Source organism: Ptychodera flava, chromosome 16, assembly GCF_041260155.1.
Source record: "Ptychodera flava strain L36383 chromosome 16, AS_Pfla_20210202, whole genome shotgun sequence".
In the NCBI taxonomy this organism is placed as follows: domain Eukaryota; kingdom Metazoa; phylum Hemichordata; class Enteropneusta; family Ptychoderidae; genus Ptychodera; species Ptychodera flava.
This window is the reverse complement of record NC_091943.1, coordinates 826,168-848,705: the sequence shown is the minus strand read 5'-3', so window position 1 is coordinate 848,705 and position 22,538 is coordinate 826,168. Positions and strand designations below refer to the sequence as shown.

At 37.3% G+C, this 22,538-nt stretch overlaps 2 protein-coding genes across 3 annotated transcripts; one reads left to right on the top strand and one right to left on the bottom strand.

Annotated features, from left to right (window-relative positions):
* The first annotated feature begins 143 nt into the window (after positions 1–143).
* On the top strand, positions 144–5,015 carry LOC139152454 (ribosome-recycling factor, mitochondrial-like). The gene is made up of 6 exons (XM_070725569.1): positions 144–279; positions 988–1,180; positions 1,899–2,045; positions 2,763–2,881; positions 3,702–3,793; positions 4,203–5,015. The coding sequence occupies exons 2-6, from the start codon at positions 1,021–1,023 to the stop codon at positions 4,441–4,443; spliced, it is 759 nt and encodes a 252-aa protein (XP_070581670.1). The 5' UTR covers positions 144–279; positions 988–1,020; the 3' UTR covers positions 4,444–5,015.
* Positions 5,016–6,181: 1,166 nt separating this feature from the next.
* Positions 6,182–22,465, bottom strand: LOC139152452 (phytanoyl-CoA dioxygenase domain-containing protein 1-like). Of its 2 annotated transcripts, XM_070725566.1 has the most exons (9): positions 22,362–22,465; positions 17,575–17,718; positions 13,927–14,002; positions 12,458–12,561; positions 11,639–11,723; positions 10,937–11,062; positions 10,021–10,137; positions 9,057–9,183; positions 6,182–8,238 (listed from the first exon to the last, which is right to left on the bottom strand). In XM_070725566.1, the coding sequence occupies exons 1-9, from the start codon at positions 22,386–22,388 to the stop codon at positions 8,187–8,189; spliced, it is 858 nt and encodes a 285-aa protein (XP_070581667.1). In that variant the 5' UTR covers positions 22,389–22,465; the 3' UTR covers positions 6,182–8,186. The 2 variants fall into 2 exon arrangements, with proteins under 2 accessions (XP_070581667.1, XP_070581668.1); XM_070725567.1 differs by lacking the exon at positions 10,937–11,062.
* Positions 22,466–22,538: the final 73 nt, after the last annotated feature.

Here is a 22,538-nt window from a genome sequence, read left to right as displayed (position 1 = left end):
ATAACCATGTGATGTTTGCTTCATCTTTTTGAACTTTTATCCTATTCTATAGTACCAGGTAATGATGACTGATATCAACTGATTTTACAGCAGAGGGATAAGGAGGGAAGTGAACACAGCGCCACCAACTGTACGAAAGTATTCACCATAAGATTACACGAGGGCGCTCTTCAGTGTGCCGAAGGTCATTGAATAGGTCAACAGTGGTCACTGTGAATGTGGACAGAGCAAGACTCAGTAAACTCCAAAACTTGGCCAAGACTGTGGTCAAGAATTCAGGTGACGTGTATTCGTTTGTGTTTGAAATACGACAGTTAAGTGGAAGGAAACTACACAACTTTGATAGAAATACCTCAGGTTTTTTTTTATAATCGCTCCATGCATCGGAATCACGGCGTGATCCAGTGGACACACTGGGAAGGGCTATTAGTTGTGTAGCATGCAGTACAGTAGCTCGAGGTTTTGCCTGGGTATTTGGGTCGGACGGCAAAACCAGACCCAAATACCCAGGCAAAACCTCGAGCTACTGTACTGCAGCTATTAGTTGTGTAGAATGCATGTCAACATCTGTCTTTTCTCACGTACAGGTGATGTTCTTCATCGCAGCATGGATGTAAAAAATAGATTGCAGTTTGATCCGGGAACATACAGACCTTTACGTTTAGCCATTAACCACTCTCCCCTCTATGTTTCCTTGGTGTGGCCATGGAGGTACTGGTAGCTCCATGGTGTGACAGTATTTATCTTCATTTTCAAATGCTACCTACCACACATGAACTTTTTCGTACTTGTGTCACTAGTGGTTGTATTGTCACCAAATGCATCATCACTAATATTTCGATCACAAAGTAAAGAAATGCTACTCATTATCTACTGACATGCATAAAATTCCTCATAATTCTAAAAACAGAATGACCATTTCTGTAAAAACTACCATGAAACTCATTGCTTCAACTTTAACAGCATGTTTCATTCAACACCTTGCAGGTTCTAGAAGATTGTAATTATTAGTAAACCATCATGTCTAGTATTCGAATAGCACGTCACCTGTATAGTTCAGGACTTGTCCTGCGTCAGTGCAGATTTGCAGCAAAGACCAGACCAGTTAGGACAGTACAGATGTTTGATTGGAATTCTACATCAGTTTTAGCATCATCAGTGAGATTCTATGCAAAGAAAGGTAAGAATATTAAAGATTACCTGCTTGCCTCTGCTCCTCTCACCCCTTAAGAAAAATGAGAATGTTCATTTTGCAGCACTTCTATATGACTGGTTTACATCATATATGACAAATTTGTGTTTTCCAGAGATATGTAAAGTGTAGTACATTTAAGGGAGTTCTGCCCTGACTTTTTTTGAGCATCATCACTTGGCTGGGAGTTACAGACTTTCAACCCGGGGCCGCCATTAATAAACTCAGAGATTACAATATCCTGAGTGGATTGGAAGATTGATCATTGAATCATTGTTCTATGATCAAAATTGTATTGTATAATATGCCTTGTCTGATTCTAGAAATCTGACTGGTTAAAACCAGGGTTCATATTCTGAATTAGAAGATGTGGGCCCTGGACGGTGAATAATAAACTAAAACTGAAAAACCTTTAGCTTTTTATTGGCTGTTGCATGAGAAAAGAATGATTGGCGTTTGTAAACTCTGGCATATTTAGAGTAAATAATCAGCTTGCTTAGCTTTGCGATTATTTCCTGTTAAATATGCTAATTTTTCCAAGAGAGGGCCTATATTTACTACCAAATATCTCCTGTTGGTCATACCAGTATAACCCTTTAAGTATTTCATTGCACAGTTCATGGATAGATGAACAGCTTGAGTGAAAAAATGAGGTTGTATAGTGGTTGTCAGATTTTCATTGCTTGAGAATCAATTTCACTTGCAGGTAAGAAACACACACCCAAGGTTGATCTGAGCCAGTCGGCTGATGAGGACATTTTAGATTTACAAGAAGTCAAGGATAGAATGCAGACTGTGATAGACCATTTGAAAGATGAATATGTCAAGCAGTTGTCAGTGAGGACATCTCCAGGTGAGTAAATCAAAGCCATTTGTATATTTTGCATACACTTATATCATGGCATTAATGAATTCATTAATGGCTTCTGTATTGTTACCATTGGTTATTTTGCCAATATGACCTTGAGATTGTAAGATATCATGCACCGGTGGTGTGTGCATAGTAAATGGGTTCAACACATGACTTCACCACTTGATTAGCCATCAACTAGCTTTAGCTTCCCAAGGAGCAAGTACTGGTGTATTTCCCATTGTTTCTATTCTGTTTGTGAGATAATTTCTTGTTATTTTCATATGATTGGCAAAAATGCTGAAGGTTCCACTTGTTGATATAGCCTAAGTGTATTCAATGTCTAATACTATCGCTGACAACTGACCTTTAGTCTATGCTCTATGCCTCATTTGTCAAAAACAACTATCCAGCTTGTACTCAATGTGTCATCGGCCAATACTTTGTATTTCAAAATTTTTCATAGAGAAGAGGACACAGCACTTCTTTCTTAGAAATGATGAAACTGTTATCAACCGTCCTGGATCTTGGACCTCAGTAAACGAATGAATGGGCCATACATGTCTAAAGAGGGCAGTGTACCCTTGTGTAACAATATGATAGTTGATCACTGACACTTGTTGAATTAATTTGCTCATCTCCCAGTGTTTTGTCAACAAAACCACATAGTCATCCCTTAAAACAATTACACCTACAATGATTTTACTTCTGTATTTTCAGGATCTCTGGATCACATCATCGTGACGACCAAAGATGGTAGAATACCTCTCAATCAGCTGGGTCAAATATCGATGAAATCATCTCAGAAATTCACCATCAATATGAGTGGTTTTCCCCAGGTAAAAGAAACGTTACCATTTGTACTTTGTGCCATAGGCCTACAAGCTGCTGAAAACACACTATCTTCCAGACCAGTACTTCAAAAATTTGATTTACAGTACTTCATGGTTGAAGCAGTGTTAAACTCTAACTTACAAGGGGCAGATGTCTACATTTATACATGTTTTATCCATTCCATGGTAAAGCTGCCCAGGATCGTTTTCAACCAGATTGATGTAGCATTGGAAATTTCCAATCAGTATTTTCTTTGTTGAAAAATATTTTGCAAAAATATTTTGAAAAAATGGTTTTGTATTCTTTAAATCACAGAAGCTTGCTACACTTACAGACCTGAATAGGGTGGATCAATTTGAATTTTTCTTTCTTACATCATCATCAGTGAATTGTTTACAAAAGACATTATCAATCTGACTTACTGATCTCTTTATCCTCACACCTTTTTATAAACTGTAAACTATTTCAGCTCTTTAGAATTACATGATATATGCCGTCACCAAGAATTTTCAAATAATTTGTTGTATTTAACCAAAATGTGTTTTCCCAAAGAGGAAATTTCTTCTACAACTGTACACTACTGATTGTAGTTTCAAACCTATTTTCAGTGTATAAAAGGACTGTAATTGCTAAGACTTTGGGAAGTGTAGTGCATATTTCTGAATTAACAGGTTGTTGAAAGTGTATTTTACCAGATTGAGCAGTTTCATTTACGATGGTGTTATATTTGGAACAAGATGCTAATTGTTTAATGAGGGAGTTCTTGAATCAGATTGCATATATTGTCACTATAACACACTGACATATTTTTGAATACATTTACAGGCGATTAATGGAGCAATGAAAGCAATATCAGAAAGTGGAATGAATTTGAATCCACAGTTAGAAGGCAACATAATCAGTGTACCGATACCAAAGTGAGTCAAAGATGTCATTTTTTCCTGTTCCTACTATCTTTCCCTGCTACATCATAACACATGATTGTGTCACATCCAGATCAGCTACTTTGATATGCACAGGACAGCACATGTAGGCAGACTTCACCCTTCCACCAACAAGTTTAGGTTCCACCCCATTGTTTTCAATAGGGAAAAATGTATCTTTGGAGAAGGTTATGGGGATGAAAAGGTGAAATCAACTTGGACATTGAAAGGACACTTGCCATTTCAAATCATGGAATTTTCAGAAGAAACAAAACATGGCAAAAGTGTGCCTGTAAAGATACACAAATAATTTCCATCAATAGCAAATAAGTGCAAATGCTGTATGTTTAAAAATGTTGAAAGGATGGTACGTTTGTACATCTATCTTTTTTCTCTATTTCAGAGTAACAAAAGAACATCGTGAAAGTCTAGCCAAGGCTGCAAAGACCATGTGTGACAAGTCAAAGGTCAATATACGCAATGTAAGGTCAAAGGTCATGAACGAGGTCAAGAGACACAAAGATCATGTATCCAAGGATACGGTGCGACTGCTAGAAAAACAGGTCCAGCAAATAACTGACAATTATAATGAAAATGCAGAGCGTTTATTGTCAGCCAAGACCAAGGAACTACTTGGAAAATGACGAATCTGAAAAGTTTTTTGTTTTTATGGCTTGGATGAACAATAGTGCAGTTATCTGACATGAGTTAACACAACATTTCAGTAAAATGAGGAAGAGTTGTGATGTGAAGCCAACTCAGTTCCTGATAAAGGCTTATCCATGTTTTGGAGTGATCCAAAGGAGGGCATTAACGTTTCAGGGGTATTTATGGACTGTCTTTTGTATGGAAGAGTTTTACCTTTTGATACTGGGGCAAGTGGGTGCCCGTGAATTTTGTCTGTATTTACTCTATCTGAAGATCCTACCTAAATCATGAAAATGTGAATTTAACATTTCTCTGGTGACATAATTTGGTTGTGATATTATGACACTGTTTCATCAAGAATCACAACTTGAACTCTGATCCTGTGAACTTACCATTGGATATAGACTTTACGTGGCTTGAAATTAAAGCCTGTGTATTGCATCATGTCACAAAATCTCCTCCAACCTCTGTGTATTTCCTGAACACTGCCATTAAACACATGAACACTATGAATCTTTACAAAGCAAATAAAATGGCATTTACTGATACTGGAAATGCAGCATCAGAAGCACTGAGTGAAAAGGTCATCTTCCTTTGGGCTACCAACATTGGACACAGGTAGCACGGTTACGGAACATGTTGATTCCAAACGGACTCCTACAACTGTAAACTTGGTTGACTGAAATAAAAAGCGAGAACAGAAAGCTTGCAACATTTCGATTTTGTCACATTTCCAACCTGAATTGAGTCTTACTGTTTTCCCTGTCGATTCTCTTTGCCTATTTAGCCCCATTTCCATGGATACAGAGATCCAACCTTCTCCTTGCAAACAATAAAATCATTGGGTAAGTGATGCATAAGACCCAGTGAGGCAAGACTTCCTCGTACCTGAAATCACTTCATAATTGGGAGCCTTTCCATGGAGGAAATACTAGTATGCTAATCCAACATCAAAGGTGTTTAAAATGTGGGTTAGAGTTAGTTTTGCAGTCAACATTAAGAATGCAGTTGATCATACATAAGAAAGGAAAAGGTTAGGGAGGGGGCCCTAAGGACGTTTTCCCCCCTTCTATTTCATTGTTTTCTCAGGTCTAGTCCACTGTTTGAGCTGTGAGCACAACTGTACACACAAAATCGTCCAATGAGGGGGTAGCAAAAAAATCACATCAATAAATTAATGAGCTGTCCTCAAATAAACTGACCAATGATAGCAACTGACTGTCAGGCACATGAAATGATTGGCTTTGCCCATGTATTCAAAGTTCTTGTGCTTGCAATGAATGAAAGTATCCAAATTTAACCCTTTGTAGTCTTAGCTTTCAGTTTAAGACTACTGTCACTGTATTGTGTGGGCATATCTGCTGGAAAACGGATGATACTGTAATGGTTCTACTCAGGAATGAAAGGACATGATGTGTTCTACACACTCAGTGCACCCAAAATATCATGGCAGTACAAACAAACCCATTTGTAATAGCATGTACAGAAATACATGCATTTCTTTGCATGTTTGTGCATGTGGTTTTGTTTGTACCATTGTCTGTTCGAATTCCAGGTTTTACCGATTGGTGATTAAAAACAGACTGTCTTGAGTAGCATTGAGAGTCCTCGGAAAAATGCACAGACTTTCCAGCTACAGTGTAACTTCCTCGAAGATGTAAAACATTCATTTATTGAGAAAGGAATGTACATCAACCATCCTATTCACATGATTCACATAAACCAAGACATCACTTTGAATATTACAAGGTAAAATTTTTATTAATCATAGATAACAAAGTTTTGAGTTAACAAATTACATTTAACTCCCATAGCAAACAATATTAAAATTTCATCTAGGTGCACTAAGAACATTAAAAGCATACAGACCAGAATATTACTGCACATGTATTAAAATGCAGCATAAATTATTGTTACTCATCGTATTGCAACACTGAAGTTTTCAAAATAGAAACATTCCTGCTTTTTTGATAACAGCATAACTGTCATCAAATACATAGAATTGTTATTTTTACAACTTTGTACAGGCTCTGTTGCCCTGGTAAAGTCAAGAAGAACTGTGTCATTATGGCAGTGACGGTTTTACAAAGTGTACTCTGACAGTTTTGTTCGGTATAGATGTGGTGTTGGTGCCACTGTACTGTGGTGACTTATGATCCACATGAGAGAAGCCATTGTCAACTGTTGTAGTCTTGATGTTCAGCAATATTCAGCCTCACAGGGAACAATGTTCACCAAATGTCAGATATGATACCACTGACTTCAAGTACCAGACTACCTTCAATCTTGAATTCTAAAACCTACAGTGTCAATGCTACTGTCCATGGACATATTCCTTGGCATCAGAGATCTTTGGTGAAGTATTATATGGCATGTCCCAAGGATGGCTTGCTCAAATACACATGATTTCAATTGGTAAAACTAAGATTTGGAAACTGCCTTTTTTCCTCAGTGTCTAAGACACTTCAGCCCTAAAACATTATGAGAAACATAGTTTTCAAAGAACTGCCAACCAGTATAATATTGTGATCACCAGCACCGATTATATTCATTATCAAGTGAGTAATTTGCTGATGACATCTCCACCAGTAATCTGATTTGATATAAATTTTCAAGGAAATGGGTTCATGAATGTCTGTATATGAACTTCAGCCATTTAAAAATTTAAACACTATGGACACACTGGAGAAAATCATGTACAATCTCTTGAAAATGCGAATGTGGCACATCATTTGACTCTACTGTACCTAGTGGTTGTGTTGGTATGCACTGCAAACAAATGCATGCACATACATTTATCTTATTAAATTGCTCGTGTCAAGTTTGAACAAAATTGGATCAAAAATTGGAACAAAAAATGGATGCTTTGTAGCCATATTGGATCATTTTGCAAAACAAATCCATATGCTATAGTGCAGGCTGCATAGTGTGATGCTCTTGAATGAATTCAGTTATGTCATGTCTGAGCGGCAGCTCTGACCAGACACTCCATTGGATGCATGGACAGTGAGTGCCTCATTGCAAAGTCTCTCCTGTCAATCTCTATTTGGACTGATGGGAAAAGTGATATGTAAAATAATGTCCAACAATTAGTATATCACCTATTAAGTTGGCTGAGAGCATTTTGACATCTAGAAAATAATTGTATGACTGTAATTCCGTATCTATTGCATGTTACAAAATCTTTGGCTTTTCAATACATTAAAATTGACAATTCACGGTACATATAATTAACTTCAAACATTACACAGATTGCTTTAGATCAAAATATGCTGATTTTTACTTTACTATAAAATGTTCCTATGATTCAGCATGCAAAATTATTTGAGAAAATTTGACGTATGCTAAATATTTTTGTTCACATGATGGCATAATATCATTTCATTAAAACTGACCTCTGCAAAGCTAGAAATTTATGTGATTCAATTATTTTGGCACTCGCTACATTATTTTGCAACGTACCTTAACCTGCAAACTAAATAAAAATCTTTAAAAATAGATTTATTTGAGGTGAAAAATAATGTCCTTTTATAATACATGTATCTTTGATTTGTGTTCCTGAAATTCAAATGAATAGTCTTGCTCGATACAAAATACCAGTGACTGCCAATTTACGATTCTCCACTGTTCTTAGTGTCTTCAAGATCATCTAGTGACTTATACCCCTACATCCCATAATGTGTTTGATTCAGGACCATCTTGTCACGTACCAGGATGTGTGACCTATGACCCCAACATCCTATGAGTCTTTGAACATTGGTGGGAATGGCAAGGCTTCTGATGGCTGCAGCCTGGATATCAGAAAAATGTGAATTATGATAATCTGAGATTGTGAATGTGCTTCTTTTAATGCTCTCTCCTGGGGGTAGGAGTGGAGTGGGGTGGGGAGGGTGTTGTGTTTGTAGTGAATAGACATCATTTTGTGTGATATGAGCTTAATTTTTTATGAACATCCACATCAAATCATCCTTCAAGAATTTTTTTTGATGCGACATGTCATCTGCTATATGGTAATCAATAATCTGATTTTGGATGTTTACTTTTGAAATATCAAAGTCACACTTACCATTGGCAAGGTCATTTAACTTGAATTTTTGATACATTTCATGACATCACCAGCCGAACAGAAAGTTTTAACAAAATTTAACTTGGTGAAAAAAGGATTGCTTTGGCCCACAGTTCAAGTAAAAGTAAGTAGACTTTGCATGTTTTAGCAGAAATGTAATTTATCTTTCATAGATGTGGTAGGATTCAAATCACTATGGAATGGTTGCTAGGTAAATATGCAATGCATGTCTGAAAACATGGATTTTCATAATTTCACTTGAAAGCCAATACACGATAAAATAACTGTCTTCTGTTGAATTCGAAATCCCTTTTAAAAATAACTTTTTGTTTTCATCCTTTAACCTGTTCACCCCAACTCCCTGTAAACAGGTCCACACTCACCATTGATAGCAATTTGAGTTTGCGCCAAACCATGGTGGTGGTAGGGTTAAGGAATATGCGTATATCTTTGATGTTCCACACTCTCCAGGGTATTGTTGACGTGTAATGTGGCTGGTATTGTACCAGCTTTACTACCACTTGCCCCTAACTAAACACTCACCAGTTCTCCTTGCTGTACACTGTATCCTTTGATTCAATCACATGGAACGTATAGATATGACGTGACTTGTCAGATTTGTTTGGCAGACTTTTATGTATAACTTCACCATGGATTAATATCATGCTTCCTGTTGAGAGAAAAAGTGATAGATGAAAAGATTTCGAAATCCTTCATTCCAAAATATCCCATTCCCATTCCATTGTTGTTGACGTAGAATGCGTTGTAGGGATAGATATTCTGACGCTCAATTTTTCACAATTTTTTTCCTGTTCCACCACTTGCCAGGAGCTTATTTGAGTAAGTTTTCACCAGCTCAGTGAAAATCAAAATTTTAATTTTTCCCTTTTTCCATATATAATTTCAAATATCTGTAAATAGGAGGTAATTTGTTTCTCTAGTAAAAAAAAAATGCGCAGTTATCCCCAACTTTTATCCTTTTTTCAGAGAATAGTTGAAAGTTTTGTGGAGGAAAATTTGAACAAAAGTTGAAGCCCTTCAATTCCGAGATGTGAAGTACCTTAAAGTCTACTTGCATGCTATGAGTCAAAGGGATTTTGGATTTATTTCTGATTTATTTCTATACAACTGAAGAATAAAGGACCCATGCTAAGTTGCAGTATAATTCAACACTATCCTAGGGGGTATTTGTAATTCAACACTGTCCTAGGGGGTATTTGTATTTATCCATCAGTGGTACTACTCAATTCTTCCATCATTGAACATTCTATTGAACCTCAATGATATTGTTTCTTTGAATGGTTTCATTGAATGGAACGTGTGCAGTTCAAATGAATAAAGCAATTTGAACTGTCACAAACCCCCTCTTTATCAGCTTTTCACCCCCACTTTGTCATCTAGTGGTCCAGCTTGACCAACAGGATTGACCAAACCATATGGAGGTGAATAGATAAAACTGATGTGAATACAACATTGGGTGGACAGAATGAAAGTGTATTAAGTGTACCTTTCTTGATGGGTTCTGGAATAAACTTGGAATCATCCACCTTCAATACTTCACCTCTGTATGTCATGAATGGACCATCAGGGTCAGGATTACGGATCCACTGAGTACTTAATCCCTCTGAAACGATATGGAAAGAAATCATCAACCACCGCATTTCAAATGTACCATGGGAAATAAACAAATCCAGAAACCATCGTGAACAAGCCCCTATCTCAAATGCCATTGAAAATTTCTGTCATAAAAGATTGTAATAGCAGGTTCAAAGCTACTGATTCTGATGTGTGAATCAGTAGCTGTAACTTTTAATGATTTTTTTCACTTTTTATGTTTTTAATGTCAACTTAACTCGCTCGTTCTACTCCCCGAAAGCATGATGAAACACACACTGTGGATATAATGTATGATGCTGTGTTCTTATTATCAACATTTTTTGAACAGAGTACAATATTAATGCTGTATGAATAGTGATTATGGCATGTCAGTGCCATTATCGCACTGCAAAGACAGGTTATGAAAACACCTAACTTGTCCACACAGCATCTATATGTGTAAAATGCACTGTTATTATTGAAAAGTGAATTCAAATCTGGTACACAATTCGCTTGTCAACAATAACAATGCAGTCTACACGTGTACAGGCTGAGTTGACAAACTGAACACTATGTATCTCAACATGGTTTGGAGAGTAGAACAAGAAAATACAGTTGACACTTAAAACAAAAATAGTGAAAAATCATTAAAAGTTACAGCTAATTGCCCTTTCAATAGAAATACCCATTTCTCTTTATAAGTTTGACAATGACAAAGTTGAAAAGTACATAAAATATTGTCCTAAGTGGTCTGTAATGAATTTTGCATCACAATACTTCACATTGTTGCCAGCTCACACCATCAAAAAACTTAAAATGACCGTCACCTTTGTGTGACCCTGGAATGAACCACAGGCAGCCATTTTCCAAAGTGGCATCTTCCAATGCAATCCAATATCCCATGATTCTCATGGGATCTGTCTTCAGGAATGTGGAGTCTTGATGTGGCACCACTGTCACACCAGAAACCAGTTGAGATAAAAATCTTTATTTATACAATATCTTGCACAATCAACAATGTGGACAAATATACCAATCATTTTTCAAACATCAGCAACCAATGCACAATTAATAATTGTTGAGTTGCATTAAAATATGGCAAGTGCAAATATACGTGTATAAAGCGTCTGAATTTAATTGACATGATCCATCACTGAGAATTCAAATAGTGACATTTTCAAAGACAATATGGCTTAACAACAGTAATCCAAAACATCTCTTGAAGATTAGATGGCATTTTCGCTAAAAATACAGCTAATAAGGCTTTAAATCTGTTATAAGTAGAGAAACCTCAGAAATTTAATATTCACTGACATTCAAGTACATATAAAATGTACAAGAAGACAATGAAATGGATAGCTTGAGTCATTCACCATTGGAGAAAATAATTTATGATCTTCCAGCTAGTAGTAGACAAGGGTCCATTTGGAAGTATGTGTAGTGCCTTAATTCTCACAGTGTCATAGTTACATTCCTTGTTTAAAGTTTGGTGGCAAAATATTACTATGATTAATTTGATGTAACGGTACCTTCTCCACCAATACCAGGCTGTTTGAAGATGTACATGCTCTGTGCTACCAGTGGTTGTTGGAAACCAAGACTTTTAGTTATCTCCTGTAATGTTGTTAAGAAGAGACCATAACATGTAGTTTTAGTTTTGACCATCTTTTTACTGGGGAAGAAAGGGGAACAAATATTTGGCCTACAAACTTTTGCAATCCTTTTTTGATCTACCACTTGTTGAGGGCGGGATGGCAGCCATTTTGAATTTCAAGTGTTGTGAAATTTTGCATGGTGATCCCTGATTTTCACTTTTCATTTCAAGGCACGAACTACCTTTAACTGTTAACTTTTTTACACCATGTTTTTTGCTTGCTGTTTTCTCCTATTGAGCAATTCAAGGGATGCAACACCATCATAAGGTTAAAGGTACACAAAGAATTCCTCTAGGACCATTGAGGAAGGGTGACATTCCAGGGACTTGTAACATCCGAATTAACAAAGTGAACTATAGGGGCGCTGTAAATGACTAGATCTGTTCAAAAATATTTCTTGAAGACACACATGAATTCATTTGCCCTGGTTCTGTGCACTTTCTGAGGTCAGTATCGACACTGAACAGCTTTCACAGTTTCAGTACTCAAGGATACATTTAAGATAAGGAAAATGAAAAAAAATATTCATATGTGACAGGGTGATCTGAGTAAAGAAGTAACAGCTGGCAGGTATTCAAAGCTCCACTTTATGATAGAACATACAAGGTTGACACAGCCACTTTTCTAACAGTAGCATATATATCTGGTATCCAGATAGGAGAGTCAAAGAGTCAGACTAAATTACATTTATACCTGAATCTCTTTCCTGAATGTCACTTCTTTGAATCCAGGGCATAATTCATGCAGTGCGTGTCCAATCTTGTTCAATGAGAGGTGCTTTGGCACGTTGAGTTCACCTGAGAAATGGATAATTAAAGAGGGTAAAATGAGTAATTAGGATGGCTGGAACCAGCTCTGGGCATGGCAACAGTAAAATTGACATACCGAGGATATAAAATATGCATCATGAGTGACTGTTCCGTGGCAAATTATATTGAATGATAGCAATCTTTATGTGCAAAAAATGTGAGAAACACTGGTGGGCATGAGGATATATATTCAGAAGAACTGAAAGTCATGTTGCATTGCTATAGGCATCGACAATGATCTTCACCTCAACTCTCTATGTTTTAGGTAACGAGACACAAAACAAGGGCTGCCCACCCTCTTGCTACACAGGTAAAGTATGCATGATTTTGACCATTTGAGATTCAAGCAATTCACCACTAGAGCTTGGACCACATCCATTGTTTTATAATAGATGAATCTATTCACAGGAAAATGGGAGTGTGATGTCATTTACATCTTAATTAAGATAGAAAATGAGGAGATTCTTAAAGTTTGAATCTCAACCTTGCATTTCAACTGTGGTGTTTCCCTCTGCATATTACATTACAGCTGTGAAGAGTTTACACAATCAGAATACATAGAAATTATTGAAACAGTGAGTGCTGACTTTACATTACGACAGAGTTTCCTTTTCCATGGCAGAAAACTCAGCCTGTGATGAGCAGGATTTCATGTAAACCAATACAAAATCACACATGGACTGGGTCAAGGTCCCTAGGAACATCTCGTTTTTTTTAAGGAAGATTGGTCCAAGTGTTCTTAAGTGTCCAAATTTTGGTACAATCCATATTGTTTTCAGTGGCAAAATTGCCAGTCTACAGAGGGCACTGACTCATTTTACAAATCACCACACTACTAAGGGTTCCAGCTCACAAAGCCATAGGAAAGCCTGCTAAGAACACATTGTCTTTATAAGGAAGATTGGTCTAAGTGTCCTTCAAGTTTGCAAATTTTTGCACAATACCTATTGTTTCCTATGGTAAAATTGCCAATCTACAGCAGGCACTGATTTAATTGCATAAATTAGCACACTCCTTGGGGGTCCATTTCACAAAGCCATTGGAAGGCCCCCTAACAACACCTTACTGATTTTGTAAGGAAGATTGCCCTATTGTCCTTCAAGCACACCAATTTCCGTACGATCATTTTTTTTCCAGCAAAGTTGCAAAGATCTAAAAATGGGCAGACATTGCCAGTGATAAACCATTGAAAATTATGACAATGAAAGTATAAAAATGTCCTAAAAGATAAAATGTAAAATGTCTTAATAGATAAAACCAATGGTACATGCACCAAATGTATCACATACAATCTTTTACTACTTACAGTAAAACTCAACAAATTAAATGATATTAACAGTTGGATTATCTTACCATTCTCATCTATTGCTCCTTTTTCAAAGAAAAATCTAATTTTGTCTCCACTGGACATAAAATAGTCATCTGCAATCTAAAAGCAAGAGAGAAAGAATACTTGAGAAATTGAATTCGTTCAATTCTGTAACATAATACTACATTATTCATGAGCTGTTATGACAGAACCCCATGAACAGAACCCCTTTCATGGCCTGTGAGTGCAAAGCTCGCCGTACTAGCTGCTGCGGTGTATTCGGCGGCAGTCCTTTCACGAGCGAAGCGAGTGAAAGGACAGCCGCATACATCGCAGCACGAGTGCAAATATCGCTAGTACGACGCGCTTGCACTCACAGGCCATGGGGTTCTGTTATTATTACATATGATCTATCTTTTATTTGCATCGGATGACGTAAGAGGAACGTCAGCGGGCTCGAGCTCTGCATGCGATTGCTCACACATACGTAGCAACATTCCATAGATAGCCAAGCGAAGAGAATTTTGAGCATGGAACACTTTTGATTTTTTCACATTTTGAGCTTCAAATTCTTTTAAATGATCGATACAAATAACAGTTTGAAGATTTTTACGAGAAATTTAAGAGTAAGATACGGCAAACGTAACTTGTCGAACGATCAAATTCCAGTGTTCACCGTGGCACAAAACGCGTTCACTGTTAATAATCAATAGCGTGATCAGAATAAACTGCATGTCAAAGTGACTTTCTATCAAAAACAGGGAATGTCTGGTGAGAGAAAACTACTGGCAAAAACGTCTCTGAAAATGTTAACTGTTTAATTGGCTCCACTGCGCCCGCAGTTATGTGTGTTTCGATGTATGATGGCAGCCGTTGTACAGTGGCCACCGTGTATCCATGGATCCAGAAACGGACCTCTCCCGGCGTTGTCAATGATTTGCTTTGCTGACAAACAAACTGCTCTTCCGGATACTAAAAATCATCCTCACACTATAATAAGTACATGCAATTTTCTTTGTCGTAGTTTTTAATCAGTAATGTCATGCATTTTACTATAACTAGCATCGAACCAAAGTGAAATGAAATTTTGTTGACGACATTTTTGTGTTTACAAACAAAAATAGTTCCGGGTCAAAATTGGTAAATACTCATTAACATAAAGGAATGGCATAATGTTTTTGGTATTGCACTGCAGTGCAAATACCGGTTGTACGCGCGCGCTTCGATGCAAGTAAACTGTGGTACATATGTAATAATATCTATTACTCTTGGGACCATGCATACCGTATATATCTGTCTGCCGAGTATAAAAGTAAGTCTTAAGCTTTGTAGTGAACAAAGGAGAATCTTAGATTAACCCTTTGAGCGCCAAAGTCAATTTTTGTCCCCTTTGAACCATTTTTCCCTGATTTTTGCCAAAATTTTGATATAAAACTGTAGCCAATGAAATGTGATATCCATTTGGTCCAAAATTACAAAAAAAAATGTACAGAAAAATTCGTAAAAAATTGGTAAAATGTTGCACGAAAATTTCGGTGGGAAAAATTACAACACTTAAAGGGTTAATAATGCTCCCTGCCTCTAATCTTTTTGACATCACTTCAACATAAGCATACGTGTTTTAAAAGCCCTGACAAACTGCCATAATTTTGGTTGCTTTTGCTCATGCAATTTATTACGTCTATCTATCTAGAAAATTTGTATAGCGCCTAATATCCAAAGTTAAACAATGCTCAGTGGCGCTTAGAGTTACAATGAAAATGCTCTCTGGAAGATGTAAGTTTTTAAGCGTCTTTTGAAAATGTTGACATTAGGAGAGGTTTTTATGTCCAGGGGCAAAGAGTTCCAAAGGACAGGAGCTGCTACAGAGAAGGAGCGGCGACCATATGTAGTCAGATTCCATCTAGGTGTGTGCAGAAGGCATTTATCAGATGAACGAAGAACACGTGATGAGGCACAAGGTGTTATTAAATTCCTGAGATATTGTGGAGCTTGTCCATTTAGGGCTTTGTAAGTAATCAGCAAAAGTTTGTATACAATGCGATGATGTACTGAAAGCCAGTGAAGTTGCATAGGTATGGGGGTAATGTGGTCGGATTTCCTGGTCTTTGTAACAATTCTAGCTGCTGTGTTTTGGGCACGTTGTAACCGCTGTAATTGTGTATCAGGCAAGCCATATAGCAGAGCATTGCAGTAGTCGAGCTTTGAAGATATAACGGCGTGGACGAGGGTGGAACAGGAATCTCTGGACAAGTACTTTCTGATACGACCAATTTTGCGAAGGAGGAAGTGAATAGCACTGCAAGTGGCACCAATATGTTGTTGGAATATATGGTTGTCATCAAATATTACACTGATGTTCCTCGCAATGAAGTGGTTTCAGTTACACTGGAACTGATGTTGATGTCAGAGAGAGGCGCTGGCGAATGATCAAATTTAGATCGAATTAAAATAACCTCTGTTTTATAGTTGTTTAACTTCAGCTTGTTTTGTGTCATCCAGCTCATAATATCATTGACATTTTCTTCAACAGAAGATCCGGCAGACGGGGTATTGGATTTCTTGATAGACAGGTACAGTTGATTGCCATCAGCGAATTGATGGAACTGCAGTTTATGGCGGTGGATTAGCTGTCCGAGTGGTGATATGTAGATTAGAAACAAGAGAGGTCCAAGAACAGAGGAACTCCGTATCGCAGCATTTGAGGCAGTGATCTTTGTCCATTTAATGTAACTGACTGGGATCTGTCTGTGAGATATGAACGAAGCCATTGAAGAGGAGTAGATTTGATTCCAAGATTTGATAAACGCTGTAAAAGTATGTCGTGATCAATGGTATCAAAAGCTGCAGATAGATCCAATAGAACCAGTAAAACAATTTGTCCAGAGTCAAGAGCAGTGAGAATGTCGTTATGAACAAGGAGGAGTGCTGTTTCTGTACTATGATATTGTCTGTAGGCAGATTGAAGTGGATCGAGTAGATTGTTTTGGTTCAAGAAGTCTTTCAGCTGAGCAGCAACAACCTTTTCAATTACCTTCGACAGAAAAGGTAGATTGGAGATTGGACAGAAGTTTTAAAGAATTTCTAGATCCAGGGTTGGTTTTTTATGAGCGGCCTGACGACTGCAGACTTCAAAGAATGGGGTAAAAAGCCAGATTCCAGTGACAGATTAACAATCCATGTGATAATCAGGAGTAACTTATCAAGGCACAGCTTGACAAATGATGTTGGAAATGGATCCGAACTGCATGTTTTATTGATGAGCACAGAGATTTTCTCCTCTGATATTGGTTGAAAATGATCAAAGGATACTAGAGAAATGACTAACCTCACTGATTTTACAGTTTTTATTATGTGACAACAAGCTCTTGTAAACACCCTGTATTCTAATACATTTCATATCAACTTCACATATATGGTATACAAACAACTCCACATGTACAGTGTGCAAGATCCCCTCCCTGAAAATGTGGACAGAATCTGTGATCATACACAGACTTTCAACAGATATTATTCCAGTCATTTTTACTGTCTGTACTGTCCAAAATTATTGGAATCAGTGACATTTATTGTATTATCAGCGATGTTTCACACAAACCAGTTGCATGGTTAAACCATAGACCCTAGAGAGAACTGTTTTTTCTCTAGGGTCTATGGTTAAACACAGACCACTGTAAAATCAGTGAGGTTACCTGTTTCTTTCCTGTGGTAAAAGCTTCACTTTGATGTTCTTTGACATTCATTCCATGAATGAGAGATGCACATTCCCCTCGCAGCTTGTCTGCTTCCGCAGCAGTTAAGAAATCTTCCACAATCACATATCCATTCTCCTTGAACTTGAGACAGGAAACAAGGAAAGGAGATACAATAATGAAGAATAATGCGATGAATGTAGTTGTAAGTATTGCTGAAACACAATCTCCCCTAAGAATGACAAAATATTGGTGATTAAAGATGACTTACTTATTGTAGATTTAATTATTTTCAATCTTGCTGGCATTTGATTTTCTTCTTGATATTTCATTTCTATTTATATGTTCTAAAGCATCAACACTAATAGTTTATGTGATGAATACTGTAAAATACTGTAACATACAATACACACCTCGATGTGACATTTTCCAGTGTCTCCTGTGATATAGATGGGATAACAGCTTTTTGACCCAAATAAATGTACAATTCTGAATTTTCAATGCTTTTATTGACAGAGAAGAGTTTAGCACATTTGGTAAATATTTGAGAGGGCAAAATATGTGTTCAATTGTTGGATTGATTGAGATGTCAGTATGATAATTAAACCATGTGTGCTAATAAATTAACATTAACACCACTGGATGTTGTCATGAATGTGACAAACCACTGATTTAATGGATGGGTTCAACTGCAATTGCATTTATGTCAATGGATTAAAAGAACCAATTTTGACATTACTTTTATTACCAACCCATGCAAGGTCCCAATCTCTCTTTCTATAAATATATATATATATATATATATATATATATATATATATATATATATATATATATATATATATATATATATATATATATATATATATATATATATATATATATATATATATATATATATATATATATTCAAAAACTATCTACTGTTGATTGACCAATCAGAGTGCTCAATTCAGGGTGTTTTATTTACTCGTAAAGCCTTGGTCACCAAATTCCAGAAACGAATGACAGCGCCGTAGTAAAGTACTGTCCAATCAAAAGTGAACATGTCATATTCTGTAGACATCTGGTACGTTTTAATATTCAAATTTGGTAACACAGCGGAAACCAGCTGCAACACAAAATCTGCGGTGGTACAAACATAAACTAATGTGCCCTAGGGCATTTATAGGATGTTCCATTACATTGGAAGGCTATTTCACAAATGAAAGTTTTAATGCATATCCTAAACATGTTACATTGACAAAGGGGACGGTTGACGTAAACACATTGAAAACGAAAATATATCAGTTAGGGGCGATAGTTTTTAAGTCGGATTTTTAGGGTGAGTGTACTTAAAGGGACAAAGTCGGCCATTTTTCATGAATTTGGTTTGATACAAGATACTACTTATATTGTTTGACATGTTGAAAGATACTGAATGAATGGGTGACCATGCATACATTCAAACCCAGTTTTAAACACTGATTTTAGATAAAACCATTGCAAAAATGAATGAATGGTCATGACCATTAATTCATTTTCGCGATGGTTTCATGTATCGTGTCTAAAACTGGGGTCAAATATATCCCTTTTCCTGCCAGACAGTATTAAGACTATTACTTCCCCATTCGCCAAGTCAGTAAAAAGCGGTATTGGGCCAAAACATGACGTATTTTCACCTGCTTGGCTTGGTATGTTATAGCATCTTTAGTCCAAAAAAATCAAGTTTACAGTATTTATGTTTTCAACAGCCTTCAAATGTACAGTATTATGTTAAAATACACCATATGGAATATGTTGTGTTTCATTAATTTTAACCATCTTGACCAGATGGTGAAATATGGACTTGGCAGGAAAAGGGGTCGAATATATGCATGATCACCCATTCATTTGGTATATTTCAACATGTCAAACAATATAAGTAGTATCTTGTATCAAACCAAATTCATGAAAAGTGGCCAACTTTGTCCCTTTAACTAAGGTTGCCTCTAGGTACTTGTATGCCAAGTTTCAAAGCAATCAGAAAAGTCCATTCAGAAATCAGGGGTACCTAAGAAAGTGTAGGTTTTGAATGAAAACGATAGCTTTGACACCGTGCAGCATAGCTTGGGTAGGGAAACGATAGTTGCTGGAATGGAATTCGTAAGTTTGGTCATCTAAAACCATAGCTTTGAACATATTTTGATGTTGAGGGCATAAAACAAGATGGTTGACAGCAAAAGCAGTGGTAGCGGCGGTAAATATTTTGCCCGTTTTCGACAAAAAATCAGCAAGTTGTGTTGTGTAAGATGCTGCGTTCAGTGAGGTTCAGGTTCGATTACACTTCTGTAAAGTTTCTGCCCCCATTTTACAAAACTTGCAGAGAAATCTCCGTTTGTTGACGTCTGGAAGAAAGCCATAGAAAGTAACGAGAAACTAAATATTTATTGTAAAATTAAAACTGTTTTCAAATATGAGAAGTATCTGTTTTTTGTAAAAAATCCTTTGATAGAATAGCATTAACAAAAACAAGAATTTAAAATCATATTTTCCCAGTTGGAGTCAGTCGGTATAAGAATATTCTTAGGCACCTTAGACTTTTTACTTTATGCAAAAGAGATGTTAGAGATGAATTTCATTGTATTATGACTTGTCAAAGTGCACCTGCACATGGTTTAAGAGATACTTACTGTAATTCTATTTTTGAGATTCAGGCTCAGCTGAAATATTTTGACAAGATGTCCTTCCTCAATTACATAATGTCTTGTTCAGATGATTCCTCTGTGCATATTACTGCAAAGTTCTTTAACCCTTTTCCTGCCAAGTCCATATTTCACCACCAGGTCAAGATGGTTAAAATTAATGAAACACAACATATTCCATATGGTGTATTTTAACATAATACTGTACATTTGAAGGGTGTTGAAAACATAAATACTGTAAACTTGATTTTTTTGGACTTATGATGCTATAACATACCAAGCCAAGCGGGTGAAAATACGTCATGTTTGGGCTCAATACCGCTTTTGACTGACTTGGCTGATGGGGAAGTAATAGTCTTAATACTGTCTGGCAGGAAAAGGGTTAATGGGCTGATGAAAACTTATGAGATGTAATTTTGAGATGACTTTTTCATCTCTCCCTTGTGAAATGTTTTCAATCTTGTAATTTTTTGTTTTGTATTTCTTTTTATGCCAATGTCATGTATGTGTACACGGCTAAATAAATAAATGAATTAATAAATAATTATAACCTAACATACACACAGACGCCACAAACCTACAATAGCTCTGTTTGGTATATAAATATACCAAATGCCAGCTGATAAAAACCTGAACATCGCCCTAGCAGACTGCAGAGATCAAGCTCGAAGTTAAAGCCCCCACTCAATTATCAGATTTATCTAATATAAATATTAGTTACTTGATGAAATATTCAATGGAAAACAAAAGAATGACAAACTGTTAATGGGCTATTGACACATTCACTAATGCGAGAACCTGGGATTGAGAAGGGCGCCTTTAAACCTTTGCTATCTCAGTGTGCTAGCATAAATCACTTTTCACAAAACAGCTGCAGTACACTCATGGAGCTACCACCTGCATGGTTTACTATATACGAGCGTATAGCTGCAGTACAGTAGCTCGAGGTTTTGCCTGGGTGTTTGGGTCGGTTTTGCCGTCAGACCCAAATACCCAGGCAAAACCTCGAGCTACTGTACTGCAGCTAACGGGCGTACAAACCATGTGTGATAGCATTTAAAGTAAGGGACCGTTCAGTTTTTACGGGGGGGGGGGGGAAACGGCAAAATCCAGGGGGGTCATCGTAATTTTGGAATCCGCGAAGGGGGTCATCGCTTTTTCATTGGTAGGAAAGGAGCGGTCACCACATTTTCAAAAACATAATACCTACAGTAAAGTTCACTTTATGCCATGGCCATGATCGACCCTCTTTACCGGCGGCGGCCCACTACAATAAATATACATTATGTATTACCCATGACCCTCTTTATGGGCAGACGTATGCCTTTGGCGGCCCACTACAATTAGGTTTACTTCATGCAATGGCCATGATCGACCCTCTTTACCGGCGGGCCGCCTACGGCGGCCCACTACAATAAATGGACTTTATGTAATGGCCATGATCGACCCTCTTTACCGGCGGGCCACCTTTGGTAGCCCACTAGAATAAAGTTGACTTTACGTAATGGCCCATGACCCTCTTAACCGGAGGGCTGCCTTTGGCAAACCACTCCAATAAAGTTTACTTTATACAATGTCCATGGACATAAGTTGTCTATGGGGGATGGGGGGGTGTCGTCAAATTTTTTCGTCGGACAAAAGGAGGTCATCTTTTTTCCACGAAAAATGCAGGGGGGCTCTATATTTTTTTTGAACACCGGCGACAAGATTTTGCCGCCCCCCCCCCCCGGCCGTAAAAACTGAACGGTCCCTACTGTTACAATTCCGTAGTTCTCAACTACCCCTACGGTTTGGCACAATCCTTCCTCAACAAATAATCGTCGGTAAATTTGTGAGCCACGGAAACTGCGACAAAATGCCGTGTCCGCAGCCACAGTCCAGTGCGTCCATGCTCGACCGAACTACGACATGTATGCGCTATGCGCCCGGGAACGCAATTGACTTCGCCTGTCTCGCTCGCGTCAGGCTCCCGACGCACACGTCATAGCCCATCCACAGACCTTGGTTCCCAAATTTACACCTTTGGATCTTATCTCAAGTGATGTTTTATCGCAAAATGAAATTGTCAAGGCGTTGCCCATTCAAAACACAGTTCTGGACTCTATGAAAAACTAGTCCTCTTACTTGTCGACACTGCTCTTCTGTGGCCATTTTGCAGGCAGATGACACGTAAGGTCACTTTCAAAGGGGTCAAACTATTGACACCGGGGTACACACACCCGTGAATAAATGCCTTATTTTTAACATCGAACATTGTAGTTCAGAATCGTAATGCAGTGAAAAACAGATTAATTTTTTCAC

Bases quoted from the DNA above. Each gene is read 5' to 3' on its own strand.
- LOC139152452 (XM_070725566.1), bottom strand. From the start codon at position 22,388: ATGGCCACAGAAGAGCAGTGTCGACAA. The intron at 14,003-17,574 runs GTAACCTCACTG...TCTTGCTTTTAG, and splicing joins TTACCACAGGAAAGAAACAG to ATTGCAGATGACTATTTTAT. The intron at 8,239-9,056 runs GTGAGTGTTTAG...TCTGATATCCAG, and splicing joins GTGTACAGCAAGGAGAACTG to GCTGCAGCCATCAGAAGCCT.
- LOC139152454 (XM_070725569.1), top strand. From the start codon at position 1,021: ATGTCTAGTATTCGAATAGCACGTCACCTGTATAGTTCAGGACTTGTC. The intron at 2,046-2,762 runs GTGAGTAAATCA...CTGTATTTTCAG, and splicing joins GTCAGTGAGGACATCTCCAG to GATCTCTGGATCACATCATC. The intron at 2,882-3,701 runs GTAAAAGAAACG...ATACATTTACAG, and splicing joins ATATGAGTGGTTTTCCCCAG to GCGATTAATGGAGCAATGAA.